General features: G+C 41.9%; 1 protein-coding gene across 7 annotated transcripts in view; it reads left to right on the plus strand.

The window, feature by feature from the left end:
• Nucleotides 1–18,803, plus strand: part of Dock4 (dedicator of cytokinesis 4) — a 411,188-nt gene that overhangs the window by 364,729 nt on the left and 27,656 nt on the right. For all 7 annotated transcript variants that reach the window (XM_031357369.1, XM_031357376.1, XM_031357375.1 and 4 more), the window contains 5 exons: nt 5,604–5,752; nt 8,842–8,928; nt 10,616–10,720; nt 14,663–14,804; nt 16,065–16,231. In XM_031357369.1, coding sequence (XP_031213229.1) covers nt 5,604–5,752; nt 8,842–8,928; nt 10,616–10,720; nt 14,663–14,804; nt 16,065–16,231 — 650 coding nt within the window. The remainder of the gene's footprint in view (nt 1–5,603; nt 5,753–8,841; nt 8,929–10,615; nt 10,721–14,662; nt 14,805–16,064; nt 16,232–18,803) is intronic.

Here is an 18,803-nt window from a genome sequence, read left to right on the forward strand (position 1 = left end):
CTCTTAACTCCTGAGCTGTCTCTCCAACGGAGGACCTGGCTTTAACACACGGGGCTTTGATGGACATTCCTGAACCTAGCCATTCTACACCGTCATCCGTGAAGGACTTGCATGCTGTAGTTGGAATTCTAAGCGAATGGTTCTTTCATGTTTTACTTCAAAAGTGTGGTCATTATCTCCTGGACTCCCTGTTTGTGGTGAGAAGTCTATACTCTTTTAATGACTGCTTGTATGTTTTCTGGTTGCTTTTGAGAATTTGTATTTGGTCTGCAGTGGTTTGATGATGACATACATAGACGTGGTTTTCTTAAAGCTTAATGTGTTTGGTTTTGCCGAGCTCTTTGGATCTAGAAATCTAATACCTTCATCAAATCTGAAAAGGTTTTAGGCATTATCTTCTCAAAATGTATTTTACATACCGATCCTTTCCTTTAGTACTGCTGCGGAATGAGTATTTGGCCTCTGGTCATTATCCCCTGAGTCCTGGAACTCTGTCATCCCCCACCCCCACCACTTCACTTCTGTCCATGGTTTAGAACAGTTAGTTAAGTTTGCTTTGTGTCAAGTCCACAGGTGCTTTCTGTCATCTTCACTCCGCTGACTTGAATTGGGTCTTTCCAGTGAAATATTTATTTTGTTACTATTCCATTCTAAAAATTTCTTGTTGTTGTTTTCTTCTCAAAGCTTCAGTTTCTATACAAAGAATTCTTCTTTCAGTTGTTCAAGAGTGTTCACATTCACTACATGGAGCATGGTTTCAATAGTCTAAGATTCCAAAATGTGAGTCATCTTGGGGTTGGCATCTGTTAATTGCTTTTTCCCTTGGATAGTTATTTAGTTCTGTGGTTTCTTGAATGCCAAGTAATTTTAGATTACATCCTGGACCTTTTGAACATTATGTTACAAGATTCAGCATTCTGTCAAAATTGTTATTTTTAATTTTGGCAATCAGTCCAGTTACGTTTAAGCCTCAGGTCCTGCGCCACCATCTAGAGGTTGTGATTCTAATGTCTGATTTTTAAGACCTCGGCACTACATTCCAGTTCTCTGCGTGCGTGCCACCCAAGGTGGGTATCCAGTCTCTGGTTATGGTCTGCACTATTATGCTACTTATGTCAGTGATGGTCTGCTCTACAAACTTGCACCTCGGAGATCAGCCCAAAACCTCATGTACAAATGAAACAGGTCTTCCTTGAGCTCCTGTTTCTCTTTGATTCCCCATTCTTCCCATAGCCCAGGCATTCTCAGTTCTTAGTGTTCTGGCTGTGAAGCTGAGGTTGGAAGGTGAGGAGGAAGCCAGAGAGGATAAGAGCTCTGTGTCACTGTAGGCCCTTTCCCAGCTCTGTAAGAGAAAAGGTCTTCTGGGAGCTGTGATTGATCCCATTTGCAAAAAGTCTGAGACAGGAGACATAAAAAGAAGAAAATAAAATTAGGCAGCCAAACATTGTGATCTTCAGCGGTAGCTTTTCCTAGTTGCTCTGTTTGTTCATAATTACTTTTCAAGATCCTCTAAGCACCTCACATATTCTGTCGAAGTGATTACTTACTTACTTACTTACTTACTTACTTACTTACTTGAGAAAGTAGAGTGGAAGGTACGTGCTCCATCTTAACTCAAATCCTTTCTGTCAGTTTGGGAATGACAAATTGAGGGCTTTGCCCCACTGTTCTTCTAGGGAACTCTTGAACTGTGGCCTTAACACAAGTCTTTAAGTGAGTAAAGAAGTCCTTTCAGTAACATTTCGAGAATTTTAACATGCCTCTATGGCCTCTACCTGGCCCCACTATCTCCATAGTATTTGTTTATAGTCTGGAGACCTGCATGCTATCAGGGGACTCTTTACCCACCCTCAGCTTGAATGCTGAGGTCTATGGATTCTTTCTCCTCAAAGTAGTTTCTGTGCTGGGATTCTTTTCCTTCAAGCTCCGTTACGAACTCCACACCAACCATCCTTTATCCATGGCTGAACTGATCTTTCCATCTCTTTTTCCATTCTCTCTCTTTTAAAAAAAAGTGTGTATGTATGTGTGAGAGAGAGACAGAGACAGACAGAAATAAACAGAGACAGACAGACAGACAGACAGACAGACAGACAGACAGACAGAGAGAAAGAGAGAGAGGCAGAGAGAGAGACACACACATGCACACAGAGGGAGGTATGGGTGCTTGAGGAGGTCAGAAGATGGTATTGGATTCTCTGAAGCTGGAGTCACAGGGAATTGTGAACTGCCTTATGTCTGTGCTAGAACTTAAAGTTGGGTGCTCTGGAAGAGCAGCAAGCAGTCTTAACCACCAAGCCAGCCATCTTTCCAACCCCATATTTTCTATTTTAAAGCACTTATCATGTTTTTTTATTTGTTATATTTTATATATGTATTATTATTTAACAAACATACATACATACATACATACATACATACATACACACACACACACATATGGTTGTGTGCATGTGTCTAGACAGACAGGTAATTCCCAGTTAAGGATGAGTTCTTTGTTTTTCGTTCTTTGTCTTCTCAGCTCCTAGAAGAGAGCTTAGGAATATGAGACCTAAATAAATACATCCCTAATGAATGTGCTCATCAATTAAATTTTAACACCTGGTATGATGATTTTCCTTCCATGCTGATAATGCCTGACTCATGAGAGGACAATGCAGTAGAGTAAACCCTTTTACTTTAAAAATTGATAAAAATAAGAATTGAGAAAATAAGCTGACAACAGCTATTCCCATATCTGCACAGATGTATTTTGGTTTTTCTAGAAAGTCTAGATTTGTCTGAGATATCAGAGATGGGTGCTTTTTCTTTATTTTCTCAAAGTTCCATGTTCCCCAAATCATAATTAATATGTGCTCCTCCCATCTAACATCTTACTTAATGTATTTATTTATGATACCTGCATGCCATTCGGGTTTGGAGGTCACAGGAAAGTTCTAGGAGTCAGTTCTCTCTTCCACCACTAAGTGGCCGCAGGGATCAGACCCCAGCCACCAGGTCCTCACACTAAGCACCTTTACCTCTGAGTCATTTCGGTGACCCTCACAATTTTTTCTCTCTCATGTCCTCATTCCTGTATGTGTCCTTGAAGACAGTGAGATTTCTGGGAGAACCTTCCTTTCTGTTGAAATTATTTAACCTCCCTGCAGCCTTCTGTGTGGTTGCCTTGCACTCCCAATTCATCTCCATCCTTCTGTGCTGTTTCTCTTTGTATATTGCTTTCCTCTCTGTATGCTTGTTGAAATAATGGAATGGCCTGTAGTCAGCCATGCACTGGTTCTTTGTTTAGAATTTTGAACTCTTTGTCCCTTGGAATCTATCCCTCTTCCATACATATCAGCTCCCACAGTAACACGTATAACTTTGGAGTTATTGAAAAGCAGCCGCGTAGGGGATCGTGTGGGTGTAATGCCTGCAAGGTGTGCAAGCTTTCCCTTGATCAGCACAGTCCACAGTGGCCTCGGCATGCATGCATCCCTCCACTGTGTAGCGTCACCTTCCCAGTCAGGTTCTAAAGCAGCTGTGATTTCTCCTGCCACCTCTCTGCGACACCAGCAGTCATTTCTCAGCTTCTTCTGACCATCTGTCAGCATCTCTACTTTCTTAGACTTTCCCAGGTACCACTCACCTACACCTGCCCTCCTAAGGATGAGCTTGTCTGGGAAAGTAGTATAGAGAGGTTGGAAACCCTTTTTTTTTTTTTTTTTTTTAATTTTGGGAATATATATCACATGCCACTTTCTACCACAGCCATTGTTAAGTGTGTAGTGTATGCCATCACTATTGACCGTAGAACTTTTCCCAGCTTCTCCAATTGAAACACTTTCCTATTAAACACTAATTTTCCTTTCCTTCTCTCTTTCTATGAATCTGACCATCAGGGCCCTTTGTGTCCTTCTGTGTGCACCTGTGAGCATGCAGGCCTCTGTTCTCTTAATTCTAGGACAGCTCAATTATTCTCTGAGGAACTTTCAAGTGCTGCAGTGCTGGGAGAAGAACAAGGGATAGGAGAACAAGGGAAGTGACCCCGGAAGTAGGAAGTAGAACATAGTTGTTATTCAGGATTGAACGAACAGACCCCAGGAACAGTTGGTATAGACCCACGTGGTCTAAGATGGGAACATAGTTGGCTAGACACTTCTTCCAAGTACAGCACAGTCCCTAAAATGTGCTCACTGTGATTCTTGCACATTCACTGAGGTCTCCCATGGCAGCTTCGATGATTTCATCTGTTTCCATTTCCACACATTTTCACCCTTAGTGAGAACCCTCTGTCCATCTCACATTTAATCCCCATAAGAAGGTGGCCAGCAAGTAGCCAGGGAAGTACACTGATGCTTCCATGCCCGGCGCTCTCTGGACCACAATACATCACACTCTCTTCCTCAAAAGCTGAGATTGGAGCTCAGGGGCTTCCACTCTGAAGGCTGAGAGGCTTCTGAGAAGCACCAATGGCTGGGTCCTTTTTCCTCCCCTCTCTAAATCCTGGCTACATTTTGTTTTGTTTTTTTGTTTTTGTTTTTGTTTTTTTGTTTTTGTTTTTCTAGACAAGGTTTTTCTGTATAGCTCTGGCTGTCCTGGAACTCACTCTATAGCCCAGGCTGGCCTCGAACTCAGAAATCCACCTGCCTCTGCCTCCCAAGTGCTGGGATTAAAGGCATGCGCCACCACCGCCCGGCCCTGGCCTCATTTTGAATCACCCTCCTGGACTCCAGATTAAAATTCACAGCCCTTTATCATTCAAAGAAAGAAAGAAAAAATGTTCTTTAATTAGCAAATTCATTAGCTTCTTCAGGTTTCTCTTGCTGTAATAATAACCAAAAGGAAGTTGATGAAGAAAGAATGTATCTCTTATGTTACAGTCCATCATCTGCAGGAGCTGGGGCAGAAACTGAAGTAGACTAAAACTGAAGCAGAAGCTATGGGGGACGGAGGCGGGGAGGGTGTGTGTGTGTGTGGCTTATTGCCTTGTTCCTGTGGCTTGCTCGGTCTGCTTCCTTACACCATCCTGACCACCGCCCAGGGTAGTACTGCCTATAGTGAATTGGACCCTCTGGTATTAAACTATCAATCAAGAAACTTATCACAAAGTCTTGCCCACATGCTAGTTTGGTGGGAGCATTTTCTGAGTTGGGGTTTCTTCTTCCAAAGTAAGTGTAGCTAGAGTCAAGTTGACATAAAACTGGCCAGCATATGTAGTAGTTATTTAGTTAGGTAGTTAGCTAGCTTGCTTTTGAAAGTCTACTAGTTTCCAAGAGACATACTTATGGATTGTCCCTGTAAACAATGGCATGTCTGCCCTACCTCTTTAAACTGGCTAGAACATGAACTTTCTTGAATGGGTTAATTATGCCTGGAGCATGAGAATGTTGACACAGGGAGAACTAAAAACAAAAGAGAGATACAGAAAATAATAGAAACACAAAGATTCAATCCAGGTCTCTAATGATTCTGTCATTGAGAAGTCACCATTAATTGACTTGTTCCTTGTATTCCTGATATTATGAAGTTCAGAAATAACTAATGAGTTTTGGGAACTAGTAATTGTAAGGAAATGGTTTTGGGTCCTGACCGGGCTTCCTGTCCCCTTCCTTGACATGCAGAGGCTGCCTACACCCTCCTATTGTATGACGAGCTGCTGGAGTGGTCCGATCGGCCCCTCAGGGAATTCCTGACCTACCCCATGCAAACCGAGTGGCAGCGCAAGGAGCACCTGCACCTCACCATCATCCAGAACTTCGACCGAGGCAAAGTAAGTCTCCGTGAACTCATGCACCTCACTTCTCTTTCTTCTCTCCAGCAGGGTCTCCACACTGTAGAGTATATTAGAAATGCTCAGAGTTTGTTCAGGTATCTAAATGCAACCCCTTGATACTTTGATTAAGCAGCCTGTCATGGGCCTGGGGAATCTGTTGTTTTAATGAGGCCCAAGTTTTTTATCACCTTTGACTGACCTTGAGATACTGACATTGTCTTAGTCCACGATAGCTACTATACCAGATTATATAGACTGAGAGCTCACTTGGTAAAGCACCTGCGGATAAGCCTGGTGACCTGAGGCTAATGGCTGTGACTCACAGGGTAGAAACCAGACTCCTGCAAGGGGTCCTCTGACTCCCACACATGGTTGGATTATAAACAACTGAAATGAATTCACTTATTTGTCACTGTTTTGGAGGCTATGTCAAGACCTCAAAGGATTCAGTGTGGTAAAGGCCTACTTCCTCCTGGATGGTGTCTTCTCCATGTGTTCCCATGATGGAAGAGGAGTTGACTCTGAGAAACCTACCTTTAAAGGACTCTGAATCTTTTATGACCTAACCAGTTGCCAGGGACCCTGTGTCCAAATACCTGAGGAGTTAGGATTTGGACATACGAATTTTAAGGAAACACAACGTTCAGACCATGGCACTCTGCCATTGTTCTCTGAAAAACTATCTGCCTTCATCTGCTCCCCAAATCAGAATGCATTCGTTCTAGTTCTGCCTTTATGTTTAAGGTAAAAATGAAGGAGAGGGGATATGTTAAAGAAATTGTAGTCCTTAGTGTAGCCAGATGCTCAGGATCCTGAAGTAACCTCACCCACTGACTGCAACTTAGTGTGTCACCCCAGTTTCCCTCCTGCCCCTCCTCAAGGGATATGACTCTTCCTTTTAAATGACTAGGAATCTGAGCACCAGTGTTTATTTGACTTGAACCTTCCGGTGCTTTGAATATCTCGTTCCAATCACAAAGGTTAAGCACAGAGTTAAATATAGCAAGTGGCTGTCATTTTTCTATAGAACACAGTTAGGGGTACCTACCATTCGGTGCAAGTAAATTGCTTATCTCATGACCTGCTTTATTATTCATCTAACTACAGTGATAGGACTTTATATACTGATGCCAGCATGATGCCTTTGTTCCCATTCTCACCTGTATAGTTATTTCTTTTTCTTTTATTGAAAATTATATATGTGTGTGTATGTATATGGGTGACTGTGAAAGAGAGATAGAGTGTGTGTGTGTGTGTGTGTGTGTGTGTGTGTGTATGTATGTGTGTGTGTGTACACATACTCAACCTGATTATGGTTTCCTTTCCCTCTCCTCCTCTTCGTTCCTCTCTACCTCCCCAACCATCCAGATCTACCCCCTTTCTGTCTCTCATTAGAACACAAAAAAAAAAGGCTTCTAAGGAATTATAATATTATTCACATGCCAAAACAAAAACAAACACATGAAAATAGGGTAAAACAGATAAACAGAAGAAACAGAGTCCAAGAAAAGGCACAGGACACATAAATAGACACAGAGACCCATTTGTTCACACACTCAGGAGTCCCATAAATACACAAAACTGGATTTCATACACAAAAGGCTTGCAACCTAAAAGGTGGGGAGGAGAGGAGGAGGAGAAGAGGGGGTAGAGGAAGGGGGAGAAGAAGGAAGAAGAGGATAAAAAGAAGAGAAGGAAGAAGAGAAAATAAAAAACAAAAGCCCTGACAACAGGAAGACACAGGAACCTGCAAAGACGTCATTGAGTTTGTTTTCTGTTGGCCGTCTACTGCTGAACAGTACCTACCCTTGGGACAATTTTGTTTCTCCAGTGAGATTCCCTTGGAGAAAACTAAATTTTCATTTGCAAGTGGTTATCAACTGGAGATAACTTCTGAGTTAGGCTTGGGGACATGTAGTCACTTCTTTCAGCTCTAGGACCCCGTCTAGTATAGACCTGTGCAGGCCCTGTGCATGCTGCCTCGGTCTCTGTGAGCTCATATGTGTGTGTCTCCTGTTTTGTTTAGAAGGCCTTGGTGACCTCCATCCCCTCTGGCTCTCACACTTCTTTGGCCTCCTCTTCTGCAGGGGTTTCCCTTAGCCTTTAGGGGAAGTATGTGATGGAGACATCTATTTAGGACTGAGGATTGCAAGGTCTCTCACTCTGCTTATTTTCTAGCTGTAGGACTCTGAGAATGATCTGGTTGTGACATCTGTCACCACATTGATCTCTGGGGTTGATTCAGCAATAAGCTATCTCAAACTTTCATATATTGTCCGTTCCCCAAAATTTGTGCTATAGATCAGGGTTATAAACCACTACCACAGTCCTACAGCCTATAGCCTACAAAGAGCTCTTACATGTTAAATGGTTGAAAGAGATTAAAAGATTATTAATACTATGAGGCATGTGAAAACTATATGAAATTTGCCTTTGTGCCCATAGATTCTTATTATGGCATAGCCATTCTCAGTTATAACTATACTGACTTCATGCAATAACAGATTAATTTAGTAACTGACAAAGGTTGTGTAGCCCTAAAGCTGCAAATACTGACTGTCTGGGCTTTTGAAGAAAAAACTTGGTTGGTAGTATGCTAGATGACAAAATTTAAACATTGCTTCTTAAAGTCACATACTGATCTAACCAAAATCTAATGGCCCTCACAATCATGTAATCATATTAGCCACTCGAGGAGCCAGGCTTCCAGGCTTGGGTTACTAGGCCCTAGAGGTCAATGATAATTCCCTCCTGAGCACTAAGAGTCTGTCTGCATCCATGTATGTGGTCACCATGAAACTTCAGTTGTTTCCAGAGCATGACAGAACACAAGAAAATGTTGGTTTTGCAGCATGTGTTAGTGAATGTTATGAGAAGCTGACATACCCAACTTCCTGAACATTTTTAATGAGTTACATGTTAATTGAATGATTTTTTTTCATGTTTAAAGTGGCATTGTTACTTTAAATTGTTGTAAAGACTCAGAGAGTAAGGCTTTATGATCCAAAAGCATCCACATCCTGACCTTTGGATAGAGGTGCGTAAATATGGTAAATGCTTACTTTCACGCTACTGTCTGTCCACAGTGTTGGGAGAATGGCATTATCTTGTGCCGGAAGATTGCAGAGCAATATGAGAGTTACTATGACTACAGGAACCTGAGCAAGATGAGGGTAAAGTACTTGGGTGTCTGGGAATCAGGTGTGGTACCTATGTGTGACTAACTTCCCAGCAGGGCTATAGGAGATCAGCACTGTGGCCCTCTTGATACAGCTTACAGAAACTTTCTCTCAGATAAGTATTTTTGCTGAAGCATGCTCAGCCACTAACACAGAGAAACAACAAATCAGTCTGTGTGTGTTATTTTGATTACTATACAAAGGGGGAACCCTCCATCCATTCCTAAAGTCCCACATCTAAAATGTACAATCTAATCCAGGGTTTTAAGTTTATTGTGGAAAATCTCTGCACTGAAGAGTTTCCCAGGCACGCAAAATTTTCCTGGCAATATATGGTTCTTAGAATCTATGGTCTACAAAACTAATTGGTAGAAATGGTTAGCTGGGCTTGTGTGCAAATAAATTCGGGACAAATCCTGCATAACCTCTCTCTGTACCTTCAGAAATTGTTCTCAGTAAACCCAGTGCCAGGTGCTCAAGGATCTTAATATTCCCTATTCCTGAGTCATTTGTTTATATCTCCTTGCTTTTAGATTCAGACAATTCCTTATGCTTGGAAGTTCCAAGCATTTCTCATGATGAATGCAGAGGTGCCACTATGTTTCTCTGCTCATACATAGTTAAATGATAATGATATTCCCTTCCACTTTTGAGGCTGCCGTTGGATACATAGCATAGCCTTCAACAGCTTGCAAAGTCCCCTTGCACCACCACAAGGACCTTATACACCTGCTGGGAAGTGACCCTATGCTTTTGGCCAAGTATTTCATGTCAGCTTGAAAACTAAAGGAGAAAAGGAGAAAAAAAACCACTTGTTTTGACTTCAGTTCATCATGCTGATGCTTTATATAAAAACATTGCTGTTTAACTTCTCTTGGCATCCTGTCCCTGCAACAGAAGTGAGGTTACAGTGTTTACCAGTGAGAGCCCTTGGGTGCCATAGTCACTAAGATTTTTATAAACCCAACGCACTACACTTCATATCAACTGCTCTTTGGGGTGCTCTTACTTGGGGAGGAGGAAGCCTTCAAGTACAATATTAGTCTTTCCCTGGAAACCCCAGGGATAGCAATACCACAAAAGGGAAGCCATAAGCTTTGTTTGCTACCTAGTTTGAACATTGCCAAAGACATACTTAAGAGCTTTTAGCGCAGACAGCACTTTGTGGTGCATACCTCCCTCGACTCGGGTTGGTGATTTACCCCCATCCCACCTATACAAGGTTGTACGTTCTACATGTCCTGAATTACTGTGCGCAAGGGGGAAGCAAGTATACTTAGTCCAAGAATTCTCCAGAAAGGGTTGACTTCTAACTATTTGTGTTAACTGGGACTTGTCTATATCTATGATGAAGTAAACATTTCCTTAATAGACTGGTGGGCATTGTCTCCTCTGGCAGAAACATGTAGTAGAACCCTTGATCCTTTCAGGGGCCAGTAAACTCAATTTCCCTGGAAAATTGAAAAGTACCAGGGAAACCAGGTAGCCTCCAAAGGCTGAAGTATTCAGTATGTATTTGCAAAGTTGACTTGCTGATCCTCTCCTGAAAACATTAAAAAGGAAGGGAAAGTCCTGTTCTGGAGGAGTTAAAATGTTTCACCTGAGTATAGAAGTATATTCTTATATCGGTATGCCTGACATGTGGGATGGAATTCACAGACCTTCCCGTATACTTTCCCAGATGATGGAAGCCTCTTTGTATGACAAAATCATGGACCAGCAGCGTCTGGAACCTGAATTCTTCAGAGTTGGATTTTATGGGAAAAAGTTTCCATTTTTCTTAAGAGTAAGTTATCCACTACTTAATTTGCTTTAATCCTTTCAGCTCAGATCCTGCAGTCAAGAAAACTAAGGTATTAGTGATATTGTATGCCAAGTAACAAGAAGGAGATGGCATGTTTTGTCTTGAACAGTTTCTTAAAACCAGTCTACCCCTCCCTGTGTTTACGTTGTGAGCAGTCTTCAGTGGTTATGGCCTTCCTCGGCAGTATTCACTGTTGTATTCAGTGTGTAATTGCCATAGTTAGCATTAGAGAATATGGATCAGGGTAATAGAGGGCTTGCAGTTGTAGACTGTAGGAATTAATAGAGTCACATCAAGTCAAAATCCTACTCCAGAGCCATGGAAAAAGTGTTGTTTGTCCTTTTTGATGACTTTATAAAAAGATAAATATCACCCAGCAGAGACATCTGATTTATTGCTACTATAAACAGTTTCTGCAAAGGGTAATTTCAAGACATTGTGAGGCAATATAAAATATATAGTATCATCTCTCTTGTTTACACTGTGCTACATAGTGTTTTCATATGTGTGAGTGTTATTAGACACATCCATCTGAAACATCCTCTGTATTTAAAAACTGGTTAAAAGAGTTCCTCTACTCACTTAGGGAATTGTGGAAAAGTGTTCTGGATTCCTGATAAAATACGTTGATTCCATTTATGAGCCAACTGTGGCACCTCAATCATGTAATACCAGCACTTAGGAGGCTGAGGCAGAAGTCTCACAACTTTTCTTTGGCCGGTGGTAAATTCCAGGTCAGCCTGGCCTTCAGAGTAAGGCCCGTCAAAACAAAACAAAAATAAAAACCTCACTCATAGTACCTATAATCTTAGCACTCAAAAGGTGGAGACAAGGTAATCAAGAATTCAAGGCTAACAAGGGCTACTTGAGATCCTGTCTCATACATACATACATACATACATACATGCAGAGAGAGAGAGAGAGAGACCAAATTGAGTGCATTACAACTTTAAATCTCAATATAAAAAAGTATTAGTGTTGAGCTAAATCTTGCCTTCATTGTAAACATGGATGAGAAAAGGCAAGTCAAGTCAACTCAGAGAAGGAAGAAGAGAAAGTTGTTGTTTATTGCTTAATCTTTAGCTTATCTGCCTTTTAGATAAGTAAATAGACTGGCAGAATGCACCTCAAAATTTCCAAATCACATAAGTAACTATTTAGGTCACATGGAACACTTATATGATGGCTGTAGTGTGGCGGTTAGCATTGGTGTTAACTTGACAGGATCTGGACCCACCTGGGAGGCAAGCCTCCAGGCATTCCTGTCACATATAATGGATATGCCTTGCATAAAAACAGAGGAAACTACCTTAGCTGGAACGTTCATCTCTCTCTCTCATTCCTGAATGCTGGTGGACTGACATGTCGCCAGCCGCCGACACCCTCACTTCCCACCATGAGGGACTATGCCCTAGAACTATGTGTCCAAGTAAACCCTCTTGCCCTGAGGGTTTGTCAAGTAGCCTTTGTCAGGGCACTTTATCACACCAACAGGAAAAGGAACTCAACAAGTTGACATTGTCTTTTATTGATTGAAATGACCATCTACTCAAGTGCTACATGGACTTTTTATAAAATCTGTATTGCACTTAAAAACAAATGCACACAGCCTTGGCAGGTAGGCCTATCTAAAGATGAAAGAAAGATCATTTCCAGATTAAAAATAATAATAATGGCAAATGCAGAGGATTTGCTAAATTTAAAAGACTACATCCAGTCCTAGTTGGTTGTGAGCACCCCTTCAGAGCACAAGGGCCTGGCTCTCAGTGTTCCTTCTCGGGCAGTGAGCAACATAGGGAACCAGAAACTCCCTCAACAGGGCAAAGTGTGACTTTGATGTGGGTAAGTCTCTTCTTCTCTTAATACAAAGTTTTATAGTATGAAAAACAACATTTCTTTCCATATCATTGTCAAGAATGAACATAAAAGGTTTAGGGACCCAAGAAGCTTCTGGTTTCTTTAAACTGTAAGAAGAAAACAAACTAACCTTTAGGTTGAAGGAAATCTAATAATATTTTATAAGTTATATGTCATATATTGGTAAATATCAGTATTGATGTGTTTATCTCTATACCAAACTGGTCATCTGATAATGCCTTTTTATATTTTTACAGAGGAAGAAGTCCATGACAGTAAATGTACTGAAGGCACACTAAGCAGTCATGTAGCCCTGACTAAAATCTGATTTAGTTACAAGCATACAGTGAAGCACCCTAGATCCCTTTCTACTCCATGTAATTACTGTCAATGGAAGGTTATATAGGTCTAGAAAGATGGCTCCGGTTAACAGCACTTGCTACTCTTCCAGAAGGACCCCAGTTGAGTTGCCAGCACCCATGTGAAGCAGGTCACAACTGCCCTTAACACTGACTCCAACACCCTCTCCTGGCCTCTGGAGCCACCAGTATAACATGTGGCATACATTCACAGATACACACACACATACATATAACATTTCTTTTTTTTTTTTAAAGATGTATCCATTTATTTCATGTATCAGACACACCAGAAGAGGGCATCAGATCTCCTTACAGATGGTTGTGAGCCACCATGTAGTTGCTGGGAATTGAACTCAGGACCTCTAGAAGAGTAGTCGGTGCTCTTAAACGCTGAGCCATCTCTCCAGCCCCATATAACATTTCTTAAAAATCAATCTTTAAAGATAATGTATTTTTAAAAATCAGAAGTACATTGGAAGCACAAATTATAAAGGAAGTTTAGCAAACATCAAAACTACATTGACCAAATAGACCAAAGTTTGTTTAATAAACAATTATAATAAATTGATGTGTCTGTCATTGGTCTTTTAGAAAATAGCCTTCTTCTATGTAATCATCATTTACTTCAAGATGAAAGAGAAGGGTTGCCCTCTCTTGGTTTCCAAGGAACACTGCAGGCTTTAGAATCCTAAGGAGTGCCCCTCGTCTTTTTTTTTTTTTAATTCCAAATTAAAACTAAATATCAAGATTTAAAATGTCCATATGGCCATTTGTTGTTTGATTAATGCGGGATGCATTTAAAAATTCTAGTACATTGAAACAGTTGTATAATCTAAGTAGTTACTTTCCCCATAAATGGAAAGTGTTAACCCGCATAACTGGGCAAGTCTACATCTAGGTCATTAAAAAGAACTCTGAAAGTACTTTTATGAAGGTCTGTGTCTAAATGTTCATAGCAGCACTGATTATATCATCCAAAAAGTAGAAAAAAACTCAAGGATCATCAGGTGATGGATGGACAGGCCAAATGTAATTTCTCTACACAATGGATTACTACCCAGCAACAGAAACAAGAAGTATACATTCCTGCCACAAGCTAAAGAACTCATTGAAGCCAGATGCCCAAGATGTAGCCTTTGGCCCTTCCATCCTTCTGAAGGCTAGAATAGAGATGACCACCTGCCTGCCCTCCTACTGCAAGTCTAAATCCGGTCTCAGAGCCTGTTAGAATAAAATGCAATAAAGTGGATTTTTAGTTATTGCAAATCTTTGTTCTCTTAGAAACTGTAAATTTATATGTACGAGTATGATGTTAGAAATTGGAAATTTATGTGTACGAGTGTGATGTACATCTTATAAAAGTCATCTTCAACATGGTCAATCAACATTTTAAGACACTGCTTGGATCTTGTCCTTGATGCTCATCATCAGTCCCCATGCAACTGAACCTGAGATTCAGAGCATGCTATTGGGTCTGGGGAAGATCAGTAACAAGTGAGGCCTTTGCCCTTTGCCCTTTGCCCTTTGCTCTTTGCCCTTCGCCCAGCATGTTTATTCACAGGCATATTTTCAGACTTTTCTGGTTTATTTTCTCATTGTTGCAGTGTCATGACATGGAGCAGATGGTCAGTTATTACTACAGTTGTGGGTTTTTTTTTATCTCTTTGTTATATAATCCTAATTTCTTTTTTGATTGCACCCCCAGAATAAGGAGTTTGTATGTCGAGGGCATGACTACGAAAGACTGGAGGCCTTCCAACAGCGAATGCTGAACGAGTTCCCTCATGCCATTGCCATGCAGCATGCCAACCAGCCTGACGAGACCATCTTCCAAGCTGAGGCTCAGTGTATCCATTCCTGATGGGCCCCAGCTGGGTGGTATCTTCTGTTAACTGCAGGACATTGTCCTGTGAAATGTTGCAGCCACTGCTCCATTTTCAGTGCCCCTCCCCGCACCCCCAGACTTCCTAGTCCTCTCCATCCTGGTTTTAGCTTGATGCCTTCTGAAGAGAATGTAATTGTTCTAATTGTTATCACAGAGTCAGTTGGAAACATCTGGTAAGAAACTTTCTCCCTTTTGATTGACACTCCTGCAAATTGACACTTCTAAAGCTTTTTCTTACTGGATTTCCCATAGAACAGTTTTCCTCTGACTTCCTATGGAAATTGCAGCTCAAGGAAATGGTACAATAATATTCATGACAGCACATTCTCCACCCCCTCTTCCCCTTCTTTAATTGTGGAGTGAGGGAAAGAAGAGAAAGAGTTAATCTCCAGTATCCTTGGGAAATCTCAGCTGTGATGTTCTGGACTCTGACTTAATAATAGCATATAATTCACAGCCCCCTCCCCCATGGAAGCACATCTAAACATAAAACAAACAATTAAAATGGAAGTGTGTAGGCTTTAGACACAAAGGCAATTCACCCATCAGTTCTTCCTAAATCCTTCTGAAACTAATGGTTTTAAAGAAAAACTGGTAAACTCCCAGTGGCTATTATGGATATACTTTCAAAGCAGAACCTAAATGCAAGAGAAACAAATTGTTTAAGGAAAAATATTTGCTCTGTTTCTCTGAAGAGGAAGTAACTATATAAACAAAATAGTATTTAACGTGGGGAGTGCAACTCACCACACTGCTTATCTATACCTGGCTTTGGAGAATGGATGCCACACTTCAGAAGGCTGGGGTCACAGCAACACTTGGCAGGTGCAAATCCTTGTCATTCTGGTTACTGCCTTTGGTCATAGTCTTATGAGGGTTTCCACATCATTATAAATGAATTGTAGGAGCCATGAACAGACTGAAGATGAAAGTGTCTCATGTACAAGAGGTAGGTTATTCTGATTCTGAGAACCAAAGCCCAGCTGTCCCTCCCAACCCCATTACTATAAGCTGTAAATTCACAGGTTACAGAAATGCCAAGCATATGTCCTGTCAGAATCAAACTCTTAGGACTAGATCAAGGCCTGAAGTTGGAGGCCTGCTTAGATGTGTGTTATTCATAGCTTCTGGACAATTTTTAAATGACTTCAGCTGGAATGGAAATGCCAGACTGCCTTGCCGTTTGCCAAGCCAGGTTCCTTCCTTGACTCTTTCATCTTAGATTTGCAGATATATGCTGTGACTCCCATTCCAGAGAGCCAGGAGGTACTGCAGAGAGAGGGGGTTCCGGACAACATCAAAAGCTTCTATAAAGTGAATCACATCTGGAAGTTCCGCTATGACAGACCATTCCACAAAGGCACAAAAGACAAGGAGAATGAGTTCAAGGTACCCCACAGTTCTGTAACATGCTGCCCCCTCAAATGCTTCCCTAGACTGAGCTCTCTGACTCTTAGGAAATAGTAACTGAGAATACAGCCATGTGACTGGAGCAAAGGGTCTAGAAATTCTTTTATCCTAGTAACTCTCCAGCCCTGCAGTGTATCCAAGTGTATCCAAGGAAACGTTTTCTAAGCAAAAAGATTCTTGGTCCCAAGCTCAGAAAGTCTGAGTAAACCTGGGAGTAGGTCTTGAAATCAACTTCCCTGTGGAAGTTCCAGTACCAGTGGTGCTTAGACCAACCTTTAAACTCCTGTTTGAACTCAGGTATTCTAACATCAAGGAAGTACAGAGTAAAGGAAAACCAAGGAATAGGTGAGGGAGAACTGAGAAGAGGCCATGTGGGCACACTGTTGGTATCACGGAGATGCTCTGTTCTGTCCTTTGATCCGGTCCTCATTACAGCAGTGTGATTGGGATTCCGAGATGAGGACCAGAGTGTGTGCTAATCCTGGCATCTGCGTGTGCCAGGCTGTCTGCTCTCACCAGCTCCACTGTCAGAAAGTTCTCACAGCCCCACTGGGGAAAGGATAGCTGAGTCTATTCAGAAATCACTTCTGAAAACCGTGATATGGGAAGACTTAGACCCCAGGCACTTGGCATTCAAACCTGAACAAAATTGCAAACTGAGCTTTTTCCCATGGGTCTGTTGCTTAGCATCTCTTAAAACAAATACTCAAGCCATGATGTGTCTCCCAACACTATCAGTCTTACGTAATTCTGACCCACACCCGTCCTTGCCCAGTGGTTTCCAAGTGCTGCCAGGGGTTACTGCCAGGCAAGGGGCAGGGACAATAGCTTTGCAGAGTTCCAGGAGGACTGAATTTTTTAAATGGGCCTTTGTGGTAGATTTGATGTGCATTTCCTGTGGATCTCTTTAGAAATCTAATTACAAACTGCTATAATTTTTATATATGTATATATATATATACATATATACATATATACATATATATATATATATTTTTTAAAGGCTAGAATCAGCCAACTGTCCCAGCATCCTGCCCCACTGGCTTCTTCTCTGGATCTTCCTTCTCCCTGTGGCTTGAGCACTAAAGAGATCATTGGAAAGCAACACTAAGATGTTACTGAAAAGACCCACAGTCATTCTCTAGTCCTTTCTGCACATTTCCACCTCTCTTTCCTCCTCCAGGGCCAATTAAAGATCTTATTAGTTATGATACAGTCTTTTCTACTTGTAGTGCTTTCGGTCCTCAGTCCTGGCTGCACTAGAGTCTACAGTTGGCTTGCTCAGCATCACATGCCCAGGGCCTTTAGCCTTAGTACTGGAACCCATGCCTTCCAACTCCCTTTCTTTTGCTTTTTCAAGTGTACCAGATTTCCTCCTGGCCAGCAATTTAATGATCAGTGATACAGCTACCTTACCAGGGTGGGTAAAGTTAAATTAGGCTCCCTTTCCTAGAATCTGGCTCCAAACTGTGCCCCATCGTCCCCTCCCCACCTCTTGGTCTGCCTACCCACCCTCCCTATTGGCTTGTGCGACACCTACCCTCTCTCTCTATTGGTTGCCATATTCCCTCACAAGCAGCTCCAAGTCTGTGTGGGCAGCCTCCTGCCTGCACTGCTGCTCCCACTCTCCTCCCAGTGAACTCTTCACTCTGTATAATCCATCTCACTTGTCTACGGTTCAGCTGCCATCCTGGTCCCCCATGGTGGCATGAGTACCTGCATCCTATGCAGACCATGAGCATCTCTTTCATCCCTCACCTGAGCTCTTGGCTGCTTGCCTCCCTGTCATCATCGGAATCCCTCAAGCTCTTACCACATGGACTCTTCTGTAGTCATCTCAGGAGCTCTCCTCTGGTGGAAAGCCATCATCTATTTAACCCCTCTGTAGCCCGAATAAATGGTATAATTCCAGGGATTTTTGTCAAGTTCCTGTTATTGTTGTTAGTGCACTAAATAACAGTGATAAAATATAAATCCCAAACCTGCACATGCCAAAAGAAGCTGCGTTTCATGTGTCCTGAAGGAGCTAGTTCCTGGTCAGAAGGAGAGTCCTACTGAGAGCACACAGGTGCCTCTGAGTTATAGCAGTTCAGCTCATCACAAGAAGGGTGGCTCTGAACATATGACAATGGAGAGGAAATGAGGCTCTGGATGTGGGTGTCAGTGCCACCCTCTGGTAATTAGAATGTGGCTTTGAGGAAGTCAAGAGTCCTTCTAAAACTTAAAGTCTTCACCTTAAAAACGGAAGGTTCAAGTCATGTATTTCTAAAGCCCTCTCTCCCTTTAGGTTTCTGTTACCCTAATCTTGTCTTGATAGCTCATGCTGTTGCCCCTTCTAAATGAAAATGGCTAACCCTCAGTGAGTGAAGGGGTTAAAGTCACATTTTGGAGGAACAGTGGAGAAGGCTGCATACAAGTTGCTGTTAGATTCTGGCCCTTGCTTTCTGAAGCCAGTGCTCATTTGTTCTGCATAGAAAAAAAGGGTTTAGGCAGTGTGCGGAATTCCTAACTGGATTGTTTCACCCGTGTTCCAGGGAAGACTGAAGAAAGG

The sequence above is a fragment of the Mastomys coucha genome, unplaced genomic scaffold (assembly GCF_008632895.1).
Source record: "Mastomys coucha isolate ucsf_1 unplaced genomic scaffold, UCSF_Mcou_1 pScaffold6, whole genome shotgun sequence".
Classification (NCBI taxonomy): Eukaryota; Metazoa; Chordata; class Mammalia; order Rodentia; family Muridae; genus Mastomys; species Mastomys coucha.